Source organism: Propithecus coquereli, unplaced genomic scaffold (assembly GCF_000956105.1).
Source record: "Propithecus coquereli isolate 6110/MARCELLA unplaced genomic scaffold, Pcoq_1.0 Scaffold211, whole genome shotgun sequence".
NCBI classification, from domain to species: domain Eukaryota; kingdom Metazoa; phylum Chordata; class Mammalia; order Primates; family Indriidae; genus Propithecus; species Propithecus coquereli.
This window is the reverse complement of record NW_012146190.1, coordinates 2,328,918-2,346,763: the sequence shown is the minus strand read 5'-3', so window position 1 is coordinate 2,346,763 and position 17,846 is coordinate 2,328,918. Positions and strand designations below refer to the sequence as shown.

Genomic DNA, 17,846 nt, shown 5'->3' with positions numbered 1-17,846 from the left:
TCAATTTTGTTTATTTTTTCAAAGAACCAACTTTTTGTTTTATTAATCTTCCGTATAGTTTCCCTGTTGTCAATTTCATTTAGTTCTGATTTGACCTTATTAATTTCCCTTCTTCTGCTGGATTTGGGGTCAGTCTGTTCTTCTTTTTCCAGTCTTTGAGTCGATTCATTAGAGTGTCTATTTGTGATCTTTTTGACTGTTGGATATAGGCATTTATGGAAATAAACTTTCCTCTTAGGACTGCTTTGGCTGTGTCCCACAGATTTTGATAACTTGTGTCACCTTTGTCATTTAGTTCAAAGAATCTTTTGATGTCCATGTTTACTTCCTTGTTTATGAAGGAATCTTTCAGCAGAAAGTTGTTTAATTTCCATGACTTTGTGTACAGATGAAAGTTTCTATTGTGGTTGATTTCTATTTTTATTCCACTGTGATGTGAAAAGATGCATGGTATAATTTCTATTTTTTAAAATTTTTTGAGACATGCTTTGTGTCCTAGAATATGGTCAATCTTAGAGAATGTCCCATGAGCTGATGAGAAGAACATGTATTCAGTGGTTTTTGGGTAGAATGTCCTGTAAATGTCAGTCAGGCCCATTTATTCTAGAGTTGTGTTTAAGTCCATTATCTCTTTGTTAATTTTCTGTTTTGAGGATCTGTCCTTTGCTGTCAGTGGGGTCTTGAAATCTCCGACTATTATGGTGTTTCTGTTTATCAATTTGTTTAGATCAAATAGAGTTTGATTTATGAATCTGGGTGCACCTAAGTTGGGTGCATGCATATTTAGAATTGTTATGTCTTCTTGTTGAACTGTACCCTTCACCATTATATAGTGACTCTCTTTGTCTTTCATTACTTTTGTTGATTTAAAAACTAAGTTATCTGAGATCAAAACTGCCATGCCAGCCTTCTTTTGGCTTCCATTTGCTTGAAATATTGATTTCCACCCCTTTACCTTGAGTCTAAATGCATCCTTACAGGTTAGATTAGTTTCCTGGAGACAGCAGAGGCTTGGTTTATTTTTTTTTTTATCCATTTGGCCAGCCTATGTCTCTTGAGAGGGGAGTTCAAGCCATTCACATTTATTGAGAGAACTGATAAGTGGCATGAATTACTGTTCATTCTGTTAGGTTGCATTTTGTTGCTTTGCTTTCTCTCTTGAGCCATTGTGGAATCTAGCCTTTGATCTTTAACTTTTGAGTGGTTTTACATTTGAGAGTGTTTATTGTGCTGATCCTTGTGTAATTCTGTTTTGAATACTTCTTGGAGAGCTGGTCTTGTCTTGGTGAGTTTCCTCAATCGTTGCTTATCTGAGAATGTCTTTATTTCTCCTTCATATATGAAACTTAGTTTTGCAGGGTACAAGATTGTAGGCTGGGCATTATTCTGGGTTTCAAAAGAGTGAGAATGGGGCCCCAGTCTCTTTTTGCTTGTGGGGTTTCGGTTGAGAAGTCTGGAATTATTCTGATGGGCTTTCCTTTGTATGTTACTTGTTTCTTTCGCCTTACAGCTCATACAAGGGCCTCCTTAGTGGATATTTTGGTCAATCTGATGACTGCATGATGTGGTGTCTTCCTATTTGCATTGAATCTCCCTGGGGTCCGTTGAGCTTCTTGTACCTGTATATCTAGATTTTTAGCAAGGCCTGGAAAATTCTCCTCTATTAATTCTTCAAATAGCTTATCCTGCCCTTGAGTGTTTTCTTCTTCATCTTCCAGAACCCCTATCACCCTCAGGTTTGGTTTTTTCACAAAATCCCACATTTCTTGTAGGCTTATTTCTTTTCTCTTAATTTTCTGCTCGATTTCTGTGACTGACTTATTTAATTGGAAGGAGTTGTCTTCAATCTCTGAGATTCTTTCTTCTGTTTGATCTACCCTGTTCTTGAGGCTTTCCATGGTGTTTTGCAGTTCCCTGTATAAGTCCTTTATTTCCAGGAGATCGGTTTGATTTTTCTTTAATATTTCAATTTCTTTAGTGAATTTTTCTTCCAAGTCCTGGATTTTTTTTTTGTGGTTTCTTTGTGTTAGTTATCCATTTTTTCTTGCATGTCATTGAGTTTTCTTATAATCCATGTTTGAAATTCTTCTTCTGTCATTTTAGTGTTCTGAATTTGGTTAATGTCCATTGCTAGAGAGCTGTTGTTCCTCTTTGGGGGTGTCCTTTCAGTTTGATTCTTCATATTTCAAGAGTTCTTTCACTGGTTCCTTCTCATCTGGATCAGTTGTTCCTTCTTGCCTTTAGATTTTTGTTTGGATAACGACATACCCTGTTTAGTCTTTGTGCCAGTAGGTGGTGTTTGTGGGTGAGATTCGACCAAACCCTTTATGATGAGTCAGTAGATGCAGTAAAAGGGTGTGCAGAATGACCTCCGTGTCAGTAGGTGGCACTTGCTGGGAAGAGTGAGCTGCAGTGCTGTTTTTGTGTCGTGTAACTAGCTCTTGCTCCTCCGGAGAGGCCCTCTTGTGCCTCGGGTGGTGGGTGGGGCCCTGGGACTTCTAGGTGTGTCCTTATTCTCCACCTCAGTGGGGGCAGGTCCGGAGTGAGTCTGGGCAGATCTGGGTTGGGTAAGCCTGCCCTCAGTCTCCACAAATGCTGTTAGCAGGGGTCAAAGTTCTGTTCTTTGTTTCTGTGCAAAGCTGCCAGGAAGGGCTGAAATGGCTCCACCCAGCTGAAAAGTCTGTGTGTGGGGGGTGGGGCTGTCCGAGACCTGCACTCTGGAGCATGTCTCGCTCCTTTCCATCCTCCCCTATTCCATGACTTCTCCCAGGCCTCTGCCAGCAGGCCAGACCTCAGGCCAATGTATCTCCTCTAACTGTGATGTGGGCCAGGAGGTTCCCTGCTCAGGATCGCCACCTGAGCTGGGTGCATGGCTCTCTTTTGGAAGCAGGGTTGCCGCTCAGGCACGCTGATCTGCCCCTGAAGGCACACACTCCTCAGTAGGCTCTTTCACAGATATCCCTTCTGTGCCTCGGGGCAGTGAGATTGTGAGCTGCATGTACAGGGTCTGGTCTGCAGGCCTGTCCCCTGGGCCCTGGAGATCAATCCCTGACCCTGCCAGGGGGAGGAGTGCTGGTCTCAGATCACCTACAGGGTGCCCCAGCTGGATTGATTTCACTCCACTTTGGGATTTGCCCGCTCTCCTGGAATCACCAGGCAAGCAGCACCTGGGAGGACTGGTGGATAGGGGGCTCACAGTCTGAGTATCCCTCAGTCTGCTGTAGGGCCCCAAAAGGAAAGGTCCCATTCCTTGGAGATGCCTCTGGGTGATGGCTAAATTGTCTCTCTGGTCACCCATGGGTAGGGAAGGGGAAGGAGAGAATGGAGCAATATGGCGTCTGCTGATGGGCTCGGGTCTGTGTGCGGGGAGGTTCTCCAAGGGAGCTGGGAGCCTGGTGCCCTGTCAGCAAGAGGCCACCATTCACTGGCAGCAGCGGTCTCTGGGCTGGTGATGGCAGGTCTCTCCAACCGCTCAGGAGCCCATCAACAGTCCGAGATGCAAGGGAAGGGAAAGTTACCTGCTCTACCTACCCTTGTCGCTGGTCTCCAAGCCTCTCGGGGACCTTTCTCCTTCCAGTTCTTCTCCGCAATGTCTTCCCGTGGAGTTTCCTGTAGTTTCAGGCACGCTTTCTTCCAACCCTCACCTGATCTATGTTTTTCTGCTAGTTTATTTTTTTCACTTTCTTCTAAAATCTGTCTTTTTTGCAGAGACACTCTGACTGGCGTCTTTTCTTGTCCACCATCTTGGCTCCTCCCCTTATCCCTAACATTTTAAATTTGTGCTTTCTCTCTTAGTTTCATGATTTATCTGGCTACAGGTTTGTCTATTTTATTGATCGTCTCAAAGAACCAGCTCTTGGTTTCATTGATTTTTCTCTGATTTCTATTTCATTGATTTCCGCTCTTGTCTTTATTATTTTCTTTATTCTATTTACTTTGGCTTTAACTCGCTCTTCTCTTTCTAGTTTGTTCAGGTAGAAACTTTGCTCATTGATTTGAGGCTTTGTTTTCTGATATAGGCATTTAGTGCTGTAAAACTCCCTGTAAGCACTGTTTTAGCTCTATCCTACTGATTTTGGTATGTTGTTTTCATTTTCATTCAGTGAATCTTTTTATATATTGTCAGGAAGTCTTAGATCTGAATTAGCAATTCTGCAAGAATTCACCTTTCATGGTCTTAATACCCTGCTTCACTTTTCCATTTTACACTTACTTTTCCAAATAATTATCTGGACACATTTTAAAAAAAATACTTCAGCCCTCTTTTTAGAATGAGAAACAGAAGTGAAGAGACCAATATTGAGACAATTATGTAAAACTACCTTGTAGGGGAGAGATTTAGCTCAATAAGGAAGGCTATTCTTTCAGAGAAAATGCCATGACTTGCTAGAATCCCATGAAATATGCATTTAAGTAGATTTATTTTTGGAATAGTTCAGATGGCTAGAGTTCAACTAGAAATTGCAACTGAGCTCAGGTACTCAACTTGCATTTGTTTATTGCTTCGTAGTTACCCATTTACCCCATTTGTTCCATACCTGAGAAGTACATAGGGCAGCCATATTATTGGCTATCTTTTATTTTAGTGATGAAGAGGATGGAGCTCAGAGACATTAAGTGATTTGCCCAAGTTCACATAACTTCCAACTGACAGAATTAGAATTTCAACACCAGTTCTTTGGCTCCAAGCCTTATGATTTTTTTGCTCCATACCAGTGGCTCTCAAAATATGATCTCCTTTCAGCAGCATGAACATTACTTGGGAACTTAGTAGATATTCAGATTCTCCCTTCTTCTAGACTTACTGCATCAGAGATCCTGGGGGTGAGACCCAGTGATCTGTGGTTTACCCCAGCACCCCAGCCCTGATGTACACTCAAGTTTGAGAATCCCTGCTCCACACCATGGTTCTTAACTATGACTGCAAAGAGAAATCGCATGGCCGCTTGTGTCCTGCCAGCCTGAGTGTCAAAACTTCTCAGGTGATTCTAATAATGCAGCCAATGTTAACAACCATGCTCCTCACCGTGGTGCCTCTATTAGCATGACTCAAAATGCTTTTGGATTCATGTTATTATGTTCTAACAAGTGTGTTTCTCTCCAGATCATAACAATCAATGCCGACTATCAAAGTGACCAGTTAAATCCAGAGCAAGGAGAAAATAACATCTCAGAAGAACAGGAGTGCAACAAGAACTGGCTTACGGGGTCCAAATTTAGTCAGATAAGTATGTAACAGTCTACAGTTCTAGATCCCAAAAACCCTGGTAGAGTTTTCTCAGGGTAAGCTTTTTAGACCGTTAAAAGACTCCTGTTCTTTCAGGTGGAAATGAGGGAAAGAGGTGGTGGAACACTCTCTTAGGAAAACAGCTCTTTTCACTTTTTAATTTTTGTGAACAAAATTTCATTTGTTTAAAGGAATCCAGAAAAGAGAAATTAAGATTAGATTGTCTCTTATATTCAAACCTATTGTACCTGACTCAGAGCGTTTCTTCCAGAGGACATTCATCTAGCCTGGTTTACAGGGTAGGGGATTGTCTAATGTTATAAATTCTTAAAGTACATGTGACACTACTGTGGACTGTTACACAGAATTCAGTGGTTTGAGTTAAAGTTGGTTATTTAATACTGGCCTACCTGTAGTGTTTATTCTGTGGGCAAGTATCCTTTAAGCTTAATAATGGTGTTTGTAGAGGAGAGAGGACAGATGAACCAGTTGGGAATGAAGGCCAGGAGGTAGGCGTGGAATGTGCTAAGTCAGGGCAGGTAGGATGAGGGCAGAGTATGAATAGAAATGACAGCAATGATCAAAACTCTAAACTTGCATTAGAGACCTTTATTAATTTTTAAACAGAAAGACTATGTGATTAAGGTATCATAAAGATTTAAAATCATTTAAAATACTAAACTTAAGGATACAAATTAGAAATTGCATTAAAATTTATGCTACCATGTTTCTTTAAAATACTGCTTGCTCTTATGGTCAGCGATTCTCAACCAAGGAGTGATTTTTGTACACCGCTTTGCCTTCCTCGTGGGACATTTGGCAATCTGGAGATATTTTTGGTTGTCACAACTAAAGTGGGCAGGAAGTGCTCTTGGCATCTAGTGAGTAGAGCCAGAGATGCTGCTAAACATCCTACAATGCGTGGGTCAGCCCCCATGACAAGGAATTATCCAACTCAAAATGTCAGTGCTAAGATGGAGAAATTCTGATTTATGTCTAAGAAGTACTCAATTGTCTGTTAAATCACTGAGAATCGAGTAGACTCTAAGCTGAAAGAGACATTAGAAATTAAATTATTCAGAATCCTCTCAATTTATAGACATGGCTTGAGAGCTTAATTATCTTGCCTTAAATAACACAGTTTATTAGAAATAATAAATTTGAGTAGATCAAATCCCACACCTTAAGACACGATTCTAGGACCAATTATAAATATATTCATTTTATTTATAAATGTCATGTATTTATATTATATATAGATTTCATGTATTCTCTTTTTTATAAATAGTATAATCCATGTTTAGGTAATTATATATCATTCTTACTTAAATTATATAAGTTCTTTCCAGTGAATTTCAAACAGAGAAGGATGCAAGTGGCAGGAGGTTTCTGGGAAAGAACCTGGTGGAGTCAGATGATCAGAGGGGGAGGTAAGGCTAGGGAACTAGACTGAGTGCCCGGCCAATCTGAGTGGGTAATGAGGCCCGTTGTCTTTCTTGAACCACATCCAGGATTGAGAAGCTCATTTTTTGGAAACATGTCTGAGCTAAGAATTAATTTAAAAAGAATTTAAAAAATGAAAGTTTGGGACCGGACGCGGTGGCTCATGCCTGTAATCCTAGCTCTCTGGGAGGCCGAGGCGGGAGGATTATTTGAGCTCAGGAGTTCAGAACCAGCCTGAGCAAGAGCGAGACCCCGTCTCTACTAAAAATAGAAAGAAATTAATTGGACAATTAAAAATATATAGAAAAAAATTAGCCGGGCATGGTGGCGCATGCCTGTAGTCCCAGCTACTCGGGAGGCTGAGGCAGAAGGATCGCTTGAGCCCAGGAGTTTGAGGTTGCTGTGAGCTAGGCTGATGCCACGGCACTCTAGCCCGGGCAACACAGTGAGACTCTGTCTCAAAAAAAAAAAAAAAAAAAAAAATGAAAGTTTGGGAAAGGGAGATGCCCTGTCAGGTAGCTCTTTTTAAACACAAAAAGTAAAGTCCCCAGGAAATTAACTATGAAAAGGAAAAGTATATATTTAGCTTTTTCTATAGGTCTTTCATTTTAATTATAATACTGTGCTATCATTTAAATCATATTCATCATAATTTTATGATATTCCAAGACTACAAAGAATTCATATATCAAAATTTTATGATTTTTCAGTAAGTTTTTTCTTATACCTCTTGTATACTATTTTTTTTTCCTAGCACAAAATCATTAGGGGGAAAAACACTACTATTATCACCTACATCGATTCTGGACTCTTAATAAATATTATTCTCAGAATTCATCTAACCAAGTATTTATTAAATAATTGTTATGTACCTACTATCTGCAGTAAGTACCAGGTTAAAAAAAAAATAGCAATAGCGAGCCTCATCATCCTTTTAAAGAAAAGGTTAAAAATTAAATATATTTGATGACATTCTTTTCTATCTTTCTTTTGTTGTTGTTGCATTTAAGTAGCCTACTATGATGCTTGATGCAGTTGCTAGGAAAGGAGTCCTAACCATGTGAAACTAAAATTTTACATATTTTAAAGAAAGCATGGGCTATAGTGTACAGGAGAAGGTAAACATAAACACATTACTAAAGGTGTTGTTTTATAGGAGAACAGATTATGGATCATTAATTCTTGGCTTTGACAGAGAAGTATAAGTTGTTATAGATGTGAAAGTATAGAAGAATAGAAATAGAATATGTAGCTTTCAACCTCTCGAGGAAAAAAAATGGATAAAGGAAACTTGATAAAACTTGCTAAAAACAGAAAGAGAAAACTATATCCAAGTTTAAATGAATGTACTGTGTTCAGATTTTTCTATTTGGGAACTGTGATTTGAATGTAACACATTTTCATGTATTTTCTCATTTTTTCTTCCCTTTTACAAGATCTGGAACATTATTTATACCAGAAAATGAAAACTAAAGAAATTGATCAACAGGCTATACAAGTCAGTGATTACCTAAAGCGGTCTCAAGAGGTAAAAATATTTTGATAGTTTTTTTAAAAAAAAATTTGAGCATGCAATGCTTTTCTTGATCTTTATGGCTTTTAATTGACTTCTACTTTTTATCAGTCTTCAATTTAATATTTGTTTGGAAACTGTGCTCAGTTGGATCCCTGCTTAATTTTTTTTTTTTTTTAGCCCCCTCACATTGCTCTTTCTTTGTTGTTCTTTATGCAATTTACCTTTCCACCCAACAATTTATCCTGGGAATGGTCAGCATGAGAGAGAAAGATTTCAGAAATTTTAGAAACTGTTTTCAAATATATAAAAGTTGTCACATGGAAAGAAAAATAAGATATTTTCTATATACTTTTAAAGAGGTAGATCTAGAATCAACACATAGAAGCTATGGGGAGACAGATTTCAGCCCAATCTGAGGAGAAATTTTTAGCAATTGGAGCTTTCCAAGCATGGACTGGTTTATTTCTGGAAGGAGTGAGTCCCTTGCTAGTGTGGTTAGTCAAGCAGAGGCTTAACAAACCTCTTTGCAGACATGACAGAGGGGACGCAAGCATTTCAGGGTAAAGGACCCTCAGTGTTTCTTCAGTGCTGAGGTTCTCTGATGTTGCAGTCTGTTTTTCTTACCATCTACAAATATGTGCCTTGTTTTAGTGCAACGGTCCCCAAACTTTTTGGCACCAGGAACCTGCTTCGTGGTAGAAAAAGACAATTTTTCCATGGATGGTGGGGGGCATGGTTTTGGGATGATTCACGCGCATTACATTTATTGTGCAGTCAACCCTCTCTGCTAATGATAATCTGTATTTGCAGCTGTTCCCCAGCACTAGCATCACTGCCTCAGCTCCAGCTCAGATCATCAGGCATTAGACTCTCACGAGGAGTGTGCATCCCTCACGTGTACAGTTTACAATAGGGTTCGTGCTCGTATGAGAATTTAATGCTGCTGCTGATCTGACAGGATGCAGGGCTCCGGCGGTGATGTGAGAGATGGGGAGCAGCTACAGATGAAGCTTCTCTTGCTGGCCCGCTGCTCACCTTCTGTTGTGTGGCCCGGTTCCTAACAGGCCACGGACGGGTACTGGTTTGTGGCCCTGGGGATTGGGGACCACAGTTTTATGCCATCCGCCATGTGGGAAGTGTGACTAGTTATAGTAACCCAAGAAATCTAATTTTAAGTCTTCTTTGAATACGTATTATCTGTTTGAACTTGGGAACTGTATAAACATGACTTGTATGAATACATATTAAGAACCTTAGATGTTCTTTTAGGAATGGTGTCTGTGAAAGGTTTTGAGAAGAAACTCAAAGGCTATCTGAGGGTAATTGGAGGCAGGGACCTGTGCTTAAATTCTGGCTCTGCCACCTGCTATGTTCCAATGCTATATACATCAATTAACCTATGAGCATCACAGGCTGTGTCTCTAAAACGGGGCTAATGCCATCCTAAAGAGATTGCTGAGAGTGGACATAAAAAATAACACCTAGAAAAAAGCCTAGAGTAATGCCTGCAGTGTATTTGTTCTCAAGAAATACTAGTTGAATTTAAATAGGAAATAGAATAAGGTAAATTCAAGGTAATATTATTTTAAGTAATTATCATCTCCTGAAATGATAATCTTCTTATGATAGGACATCGTGGTGTGATGATCTATGTCTGTCAATTTGTACCTTCACTCTTTCTTTTGAGTCATTATCTGATTTTGTATGTTTAATCCTATTTCTGTAAAAACTTTCATATACTACATTTTCTCTTCGATGTCCTCATAAAAGTAATTTCATTCTGTTCAAGTCCATTGACACATTGAGTTACTCTGATATTGTGCTGACATTATGCATCTTTCTAGCTTGGGTTCAGTATGTTTATTAAAAGAGAAACATGAAGCTAGAGGGAGGAAAAAGAAATGTCCTCCAAAGAGTGTGTTTTGTAAACGTGTTACTGGAAAATTGGAGTGGGAAAATTGATGGCCTTTCTCTGCTGCTCAGGATCTGAGTGAAGACTCTTCGTGGAGTTCCCGGAGCACGGACCTGAATAGGAACTTCCTGTGAGTATTTCTAGCTGTCTCTCTTTAGGAGTCTTTGGCTTCTGCTTTTTAACCTGATTAGGAACAAAGATTTAATTTGGTCAGGAAAGGAGACAAAAAGCAAACATTTTGTTAGCAAGAATGAAAATAATTTCTTCTCCAAGTTTTTCTGTTTCTGGCAATAAGGTACCACCTGACTGCCTTTTAAGAATATGATGAAATATGTACCTCTATAGCAGATTAAACATTTGTCTTTTCAGTGTCAAAAAACCACGCATGGAATAATGATTATCGTATCTTTTTGGATAGATAAGATTGTGAATTTGCATAAACGAGTAGAAATAAATCTGTCTTGCCTAAAGAAATGGACTGAACACCTGATTATATTTATTATTTAGCTTTAAAAATAGTTCTTTTTTTCCTTAATTTTTTCCTTTTAGCTTATGAGGCTGATATTTCTTATTTTTGGTTTCTCAGTAATATCCTAATAGTCAAAGCAGTAACTCTGAGAAGCTGAGACAGAGAAGGAAAGGGAGACAGGAGGGAGAGAGAGAGATTATAGAACATTCACAGGTTTATATATTTGAGTATTCTCCTGGAATTTTATTTATTCAGAGAAATAAAATTTGAAAACCAGCCAAGCAAAGATTTAAAACAATCTTGTTTAGTTTGTAGTGTTTTCTGGACTTTTCTAGTTACATCAACAAATTAACTAGCCATCTAACTATTGGAGTCAGAATTTAAAACCGTCTACTCTATGGAAGGGCCAGTTGGTACCAGGCAGGTAGAAAGTGACTTTTAGTTTGCAGTCAGCTCAGTTAAAGATGGCCTTTCTCTGGAGCTTTCTTGGTCTCCGTGCGAGCCTGCCTCCAGACTTAAAGGACACATGACTTTCTTCTCCCAGAGATTTAGTAGTTTGTGCTCATGCAGAGTAGTGGTTTATTGCGGCATGAAATTAAACAATAATTGTAATTGTACTTTCTTCCCTAAAGACCTTCAATGGTGGAGATATTCTTTGAATGCATTTATTCAGACTTGCCTTTGGCCACTTGTGCACTTGAGCAGGGCAAGTAACAATTTAAAGAGAGCTAATTTCAGCCTGTGAACATTTAGGGGCCACGTGGGCTAATGAAACTGATTTGTAGGCTTGTCCAGAGACATTCATAGACTCATTTGTAGGCATCTACTTTGCATAGTTCAGGAACCCGTTAGTTTAATTGATCCAGAACAACACAAATACGTTAAATTTTATGTATGTTGTGTGATCACATAGCTAATTAAATAAAATACAACTGCTTTTCAATTAGCTTAGGGCAAATACAGTAAATGACTTGCATGCATATCTGGTGCTCATTTTTCTATGAAAGTAATTGTAGGGTTGTAAACTTCTCTATTGATAATGATAGGGATCAGATATAATGGATACTTTACTTTCAATATATATAGTCATGCATCCCTTCACGACGGGGATGCTTTCTGAGAAATGTGTCATTAGGGGATTTCATCATTGTGTGAACATCACCTGGGGTACTTATACAAACCTAGATAATATAGCCTACTACATACCTAGGCTATGTGTATAGCCTATTGCCCCTAGGCTACAAACCTGTATAGCACGTTACTGTACTGAATACTAGGCAATTGTAGCATAATGGTAAGTATTTGTGTATCTAAACGTGTCTAAATATGGAAAAGGTACAGTAAGAATACAGTATAAAAGATAAAAAATGGTGCACCTGTGTAGGGCACTTACCGGGAATGGAGGTTCCAGGACTGGGAGTTGCTCTGGGTGAGTCAGTGAGTGAGTGGTGAGTGAACCGTGAAGGCCACGTGAAGGCCCAGGACATTCCTGTACACTGCTGTAGACCTCACACACACTGCACGCTTAGGCTACACTAAGTTTCTAAAAACGTATTTTTCTTTCTTCAATAATAAATTAACCTTAGCTTGCTGTAACTTTTTTACTTTATAAACTTTTTAATTTTAGTTTTTTGACTCTTTTGTAATAACACTTAGCTTAAAACACAAACACATTGTATAGCTATACAGAAATATTTTCTTTCTTTCCATCCTTAATTTTTTTTTTTTTTTTTGCTTTTTAAGGTTTTTTTGTTAAAGACTAAGACACACATGCACACATTAGCCTAGGCCTACACAGGGTCAGGATCATCAATATCACTGTCTTCCACCTCCACATCTTGTCCCACTGGAAGGTCTTCGGGGGCAATAACACTCATGGAGCTGTCATCTCCTGTGATAACAATGCCTTCTTCTGCAATACCTCCTGAAGGACCTGCCTGAGGATGTTTTACAGTTAACTTTTTTTATTTTTAAGAAGTAGAAGTGTACCCTAAAATAATGATTACAAGTATAGTATAGTAAATAAATACATAAACCCAGAACATAGTCATTTATTATTATTATCAAGTATTATATACTGTACATAATTGTATGTGCTAGACTTTATGTGCCGGGCAGTGCAGTAGATTTATTTACACCAGGATCACCACAGACACACAAGCAATGCACTGTGTTCCGATGTTATGATGGCTGTGACGTCACTGGGCATAGGAATTTTTCAGCTGTTTTAACTTTATGAGACCATAGTCCTATATACAGTCTTTTGTTGACCGAAATGCCATTACGTGGTGAATGACTGTATATATATTTTATTTATATATATAATATATATGCTGTGTTGTTGCCACTTCAAATGCTTTTTCCTTTTTTTGATCATTGAAAGATTTAAGGCAGCATTATCTAAATGGCTTCATTTTTTTCAAACAGGTTGAGAAGTTCAAATGGAATCGACAGTAAGTGTTTATGTTTAAGTATTTTGTTTTTATTTTTTTCATCTTATTAATGGCGAAGTTCACTGTCCTGAGATTTTTGTAGTTCTTGTAATTGTATTTACGATTTTTGTCTACTATGCAATGTAGAAAGTTCAGGAGAGAAGTAGAACAATGAATATCTTTCTACAGACAAATCAAGACTGATGTCTGATTTAAAATTTTTTGAATGACCTGTTTTTGCTTGTGATTTTCCCACATTCTCCGTGAGTGAGGGTATAATCACTGAGCTCATTTCAACTATTCAACAACTCTCACTGTTTTACATATTGCTCATTAAGAGCCATTCGTAAGATTTTGCATAGATGCCTTTTCCTGTATGGTTTCAGTAAGACCCTATCCCCAAATGGCTAAATAGGACTAGGTCACCTGAGACAGCTCTGGTAAACCACTCTTCATAGCTGCTCTCAAACTTTACCACAGTCTATGAGCTCCTTTCCACATTCTTGATGTAGAGTAGGCACCTTCATCTTCTATGGTCTTGTTCTCGTTTTCTCAAGTTTTCAGTACTTCCTTTGTTGTTGATTTCTTTTCTTCAACTTACTACCAGAATTAAGTCATTTTCTTTTTCCTTTCCTTTTTTTTTTTGAGACAGAGTCTTGCTCTGTTGCCCCAGCTAGAGTGCAATGATGTGTCATCACAGCTCACTGCAACCTCAAACTCCCGGGCTCAAGCAATCTTCCTGATTCAGCCTCCTGAGTAGCTGGGACTATAGGCTCACAGCATCACGCCTGTCTAATTCTTCTATTTTTAGTAGAGATGGGGTCTCACTCTTGCTCAGTGTGGTCTCAAACTCCTTACCTCAAGTGATCCTCCTGCCTAGCTCCCAGAGTGCTAGGATTACAGGTGTGAGCCACCATGCCTGACCTTAAGTCATTTTCTATACAGAAGGAAAAATAGTCCTTTTTTGGATTTACCTAGCTTTCAAACTGTCACTCCTACCCTTCATCTCTAAATTAATTGAAAAAATGATAACATTTGATCTTCAGCCCATGGTGTCTGTCCTTGTCATTCTCTTGAAACTCACTCCAACTGCTAAGTCACTTGACCTCTTTTTAGTCCTCAGTGAACTTGTGGCATTTGATGTTGACCATTTTTTCTACTTGACACTGTCTCCTTTCTGTTCCCTTAAGGCTGTGCTTCTCTGGGTGTCCTTTTTGTTTGTTGACTTGCTTTTGCTCTATCTCATAGCCTCTTCTCCCTTTACCCAAGCTAGAAATATTAGTCATTTACAATCTTCTTCCCACCCCATCGCTCTTAGCTATCAATCTTGCTTTCTAACTCCATTCTACCCCCCCATCTTTAAAGTTATCTGTGTTCTATCCCACTGCTCCAGCTTTAAAACTGCCAACATTTATTTTCCTAAATAAAAGGTATATACTTTCATTTTCCTTTGAGTTTGTGTTAGCATCTGGTTGATTTCTTTACCTTTAAACTTTCCTGTGTTCCTATCAGAGTTATCTTTCTGAATGATAAATCATCACTCATGTAAAAGTCTTCGATGTCTCCCTGTTGCCTAAGGATTGACTGCAAACCCCTGAGTTTTTTTCAGTGCTCATGACAACCTGATCTTAGTTCAAATTTCCAGGCTCATATTTATGATCCCTTTCATTCATTATTTCTGCCTTGCAGAATATGATCATCCACTTATTACCACCTCCATGTAGGAGTCTAAAAGGGATCTCAAACAAAATGTTCCAACACAATCCTCCTTCATCTCAGGAAATGGCAATGCTATCCTTCCAGTTTCAGAGACTAAAATCTTGTAGTCATACTTGTCCCCCTGTTTTTCACACCCCTATATCCTGTCCATTAGTAAATCCTTCAAAATATATCAAGAATCTGGTCACTTTGCTACTTCCACAAACAGCATATTTTAAGTTACCATCATCTCTTCCTTGGATTATGGTATGGCCTCCAAACTATTGCTCTCCAATAGTCTCGTTCCAGAAAGCAGCTGGAATAATCCTTTTAAACTGAAAGTTGAACCTAGTCACTCTGCTCAAATCGTGTTCCATCTCACTTTGTTTTTTTTTTTTTTTTTTTTTTTTTGAGACAGAGTCTCACTGTGTTGCCCAGGCTAGAGTGCCGTGGCGTCAGCCTAGCTCACAGCAACCTCAAACTCCTGGGCTCAAGCAATCCTCCTGCCTCAGCCTCCCGAGTAGCTGGGACTACAGGCATGCGCCACCATGCCCGGCTAATTTTTTCTATATATTTTTAGTTGTCCAATTAATTTCTTTCTAATTTTAGTAGAGACGGGGTCTCGCTCTTGCTCAGGCTGGTCTCGAACTCCTGACCTCAAGCAATCCTCCCGCCTCGGCCTCCCAGAGAGCTAGGATTACAAGTGTGAGCCACTGCACCCGGCCGTGTTCCATCTCACTTTGTAAAAGCAAAGTCCAAGGCCCTGCATGGTGGCTCACGCCTGTAATCCTAGCATTCTGGGAAGCCGAGGCGGGAGGATTGCTTGAGGTCAGGAGTTCGAGACCAGCCTGAGCAAGAGCGAGACTCCATCTCTACCAAAAATAGGAAAAAATTAGCCGGGCATGGTGGCACATACCTATAGTCCCAGCTACTGGGGAGCCTGAGGCAGGAGGATTGTTTGAGCCCAGGAGTTTGAGGTTTCTGTGAGCTAGGCTGATAGCACGGCACTCTAGCCTCGGAGACAGAGTGAGACTGTCTCAAAAAAAAAAAAAAAAAGCAAAGTCCAAACACAGTTTATAGGTTCTGTTCTGCTTCCCTGCAACTCTCCATCCTCATTCAGTGCACTAAACTCTGGCCACATTCTCCTCCTTAAATGAGGCAAGCATGGACCTGAATCGGGGTGTTTGTACTTGCTGTTACCTCTGCTTGGAATACTCTTCATTTATCCATATACCTCACCCCTTCTCTTCCTTTAGGCTGTGATCGAGTTTCATCTTATCAGAGAGGCCTTGCCTAACCACCCTATGTAAAATAGCAACTTTCCTGTTCCCCATACTTTCTAACCCTGTTACCTTGATGTATATAAGACACACATACTATACTGTATATACTATACATTTACGTGTTTATTTATTTTCTATTTCCCTTTACTAGAATGTAGCCAGAGACCTTATCTGTTTTGATTATTGCTCTCTCTTGAGCATAGCTCAGTGCCCAGCATACAGTAGGTGCTTAATAAATACGTGCTGAATAAATATGAATGAGGTTTCACAGCTCCGTAAGTGGTGAAGCCAGGATTGAAATTTAGCTTTGTCAGACTCAGATGACCACACGCTTTAAGTGTTTCATACTGTTTGTTTATGGAGGTCCTACCTTCTAGATGGAATAGTGTGTTCCATAATCCTTATATACCTCTATTACATTGCTATATATACATTGGTATATATTGCTAATATATACCACTGCTATTACTTAGCAAACTTTATTGTGATTATAATTATATCTTTTGTAGTGTATTTGCTTTCTTCATAGCATGGAAACCACATCTTATTGACATCTCTCATGCCTAGCGTGACCAACAGTAGGAGCTAAATATTTTTTCCTTTTATTGAATGAATTCAGAAAGGAGGAGTCTTTTCTGCTGATCTTACTTTTTACTAGTCCTCCCCAAAGGAAATGATTCTTGTTCCTTTCCTGATCCAGCAACAAGAAGCTGAAGAGATCTGTGCCATTGGGCTCATTATGTTGCTTACTCTACTAGGTATCAAGCAGTTGCCACCATGAGACAAAAAGTTCTCCACTTTAATTTTGATTTTATGAAATGGCAAAACTGTTGCAAATGATTTCTCTGGAGCTTTGTCATTTAGGGCTGGAGCAGATAAAGGAGAATGAGTTAAACTTGGAGGAGGTGTTCCCAACACACAGTCTTTGTGTAACCAAACAAATCTCTTGGTGCTATATTATCGAACCCCTCCTTTGTTTCTGGGATATAGCTCTTAATGTGTTTTCATCATTTTGTTGTTATTTTAGGTCAGTGAAGTAGTCTCCTAATAACTTGGTATTAATAATGTCTTCGTATGGGTTCTGCATCTTGGTAGGGAGCTCAGAGAATCGTGCTTCTGGGATGTCGTGAAGTATGATGGGCAGCTGCGTGCCTTCTGCAACCCAGAGGTGTAATTGGTTCAGAGGAAATACATCTTTGAGGCTAATATTACCTGTCTTTCTCCAATTCCCTATATAAATATGTTTGCAGATATTACATTGATGATTGGAAGCTGTCAGGATACCATGCACAATAATGTGGTTAAAGGATATTAGGCAAGCTTTTTCAAATACTGAGAAGCCATTCTGATTAACCTGTTCAATAAAAACTTTGAAGGCAATATATTCATAAGCATGTATTTATCTCCAGCCAAGTAATTAAAATGCCAATCTTCTCTATAATTTCAGAGATCTCAGCCTCCTTAAAAAGCCCTCAAGAGCCCCAGCATCATTATTCAGGTAGGATGCACGTGCACATAGACGTGTCAACTGAACTAAATGTCTGTGATTCTGCATTTGTAAACAGAGACATTGATGAATTCTGTATTATTTGTGTGGTTCTCAACTTGAAAAGTTGTTCATTCTAATGGGAAAAACATTCAGATTTCTCACTTTGCCATTGAATTGGGAAAACAAGTTTTCAGGATTTAAGAAAATTTGGATTTTTTGAAAAATGTTTGTATTGGCAAGTTCCAAATTGTGAAGGTGAAAGATGACCTTGGGATCTAAAAGTTCCTTACAAGCTCAAAGCCAGCCCAAAGCCAGAGCTTTTAGTGTTTTGTATGGGGAAAAAACAGACCTGAAAGTTTGCTGGTTGAGGGATCGTT

The 17,846-nt window shown here is 39.1% G+C and overlaps 1 protein-coding gene across 1 annotated transcript in view; it reads left to right on the top strand.

Moving 5' to 3' along the window:
* TRPM6 (transient receptor potential cation channel, subfamily M, member 6) overlaps nucleotides 1-17,846 on the top strand; it is a 130,309-nt gene that overhangs the window by 93,308 nt on the left and 19,155 nt on the right. Inside the window, exons 28-32 of the mRNA XM_012644416.1 lie at nucleotides 5,105-5,228; nucleotides 8,107-8,198; nucleotides 10,170-10,228; nucleotides 12,995-13,020; nucleotides 17,428-17,478. Coding sequence (XP_012499870.1) covers nucleotides 5,105-5,228; nucleotides 8,107-8,198; nucleotides 10,170-10,228; nucleotides 12,995-13,020; nucleotides 17,428-17,478 — 352 coding nt within the window. The remainder of the gene's footprint in view (nucleotides 1-5,104; nucleotides 5,229-8,106; nucleotides 8,199-10,169; nucleotides 10,229-12,994; nucleotides 13,021-17,427; nucleotides 17,479-17,846) is intronic.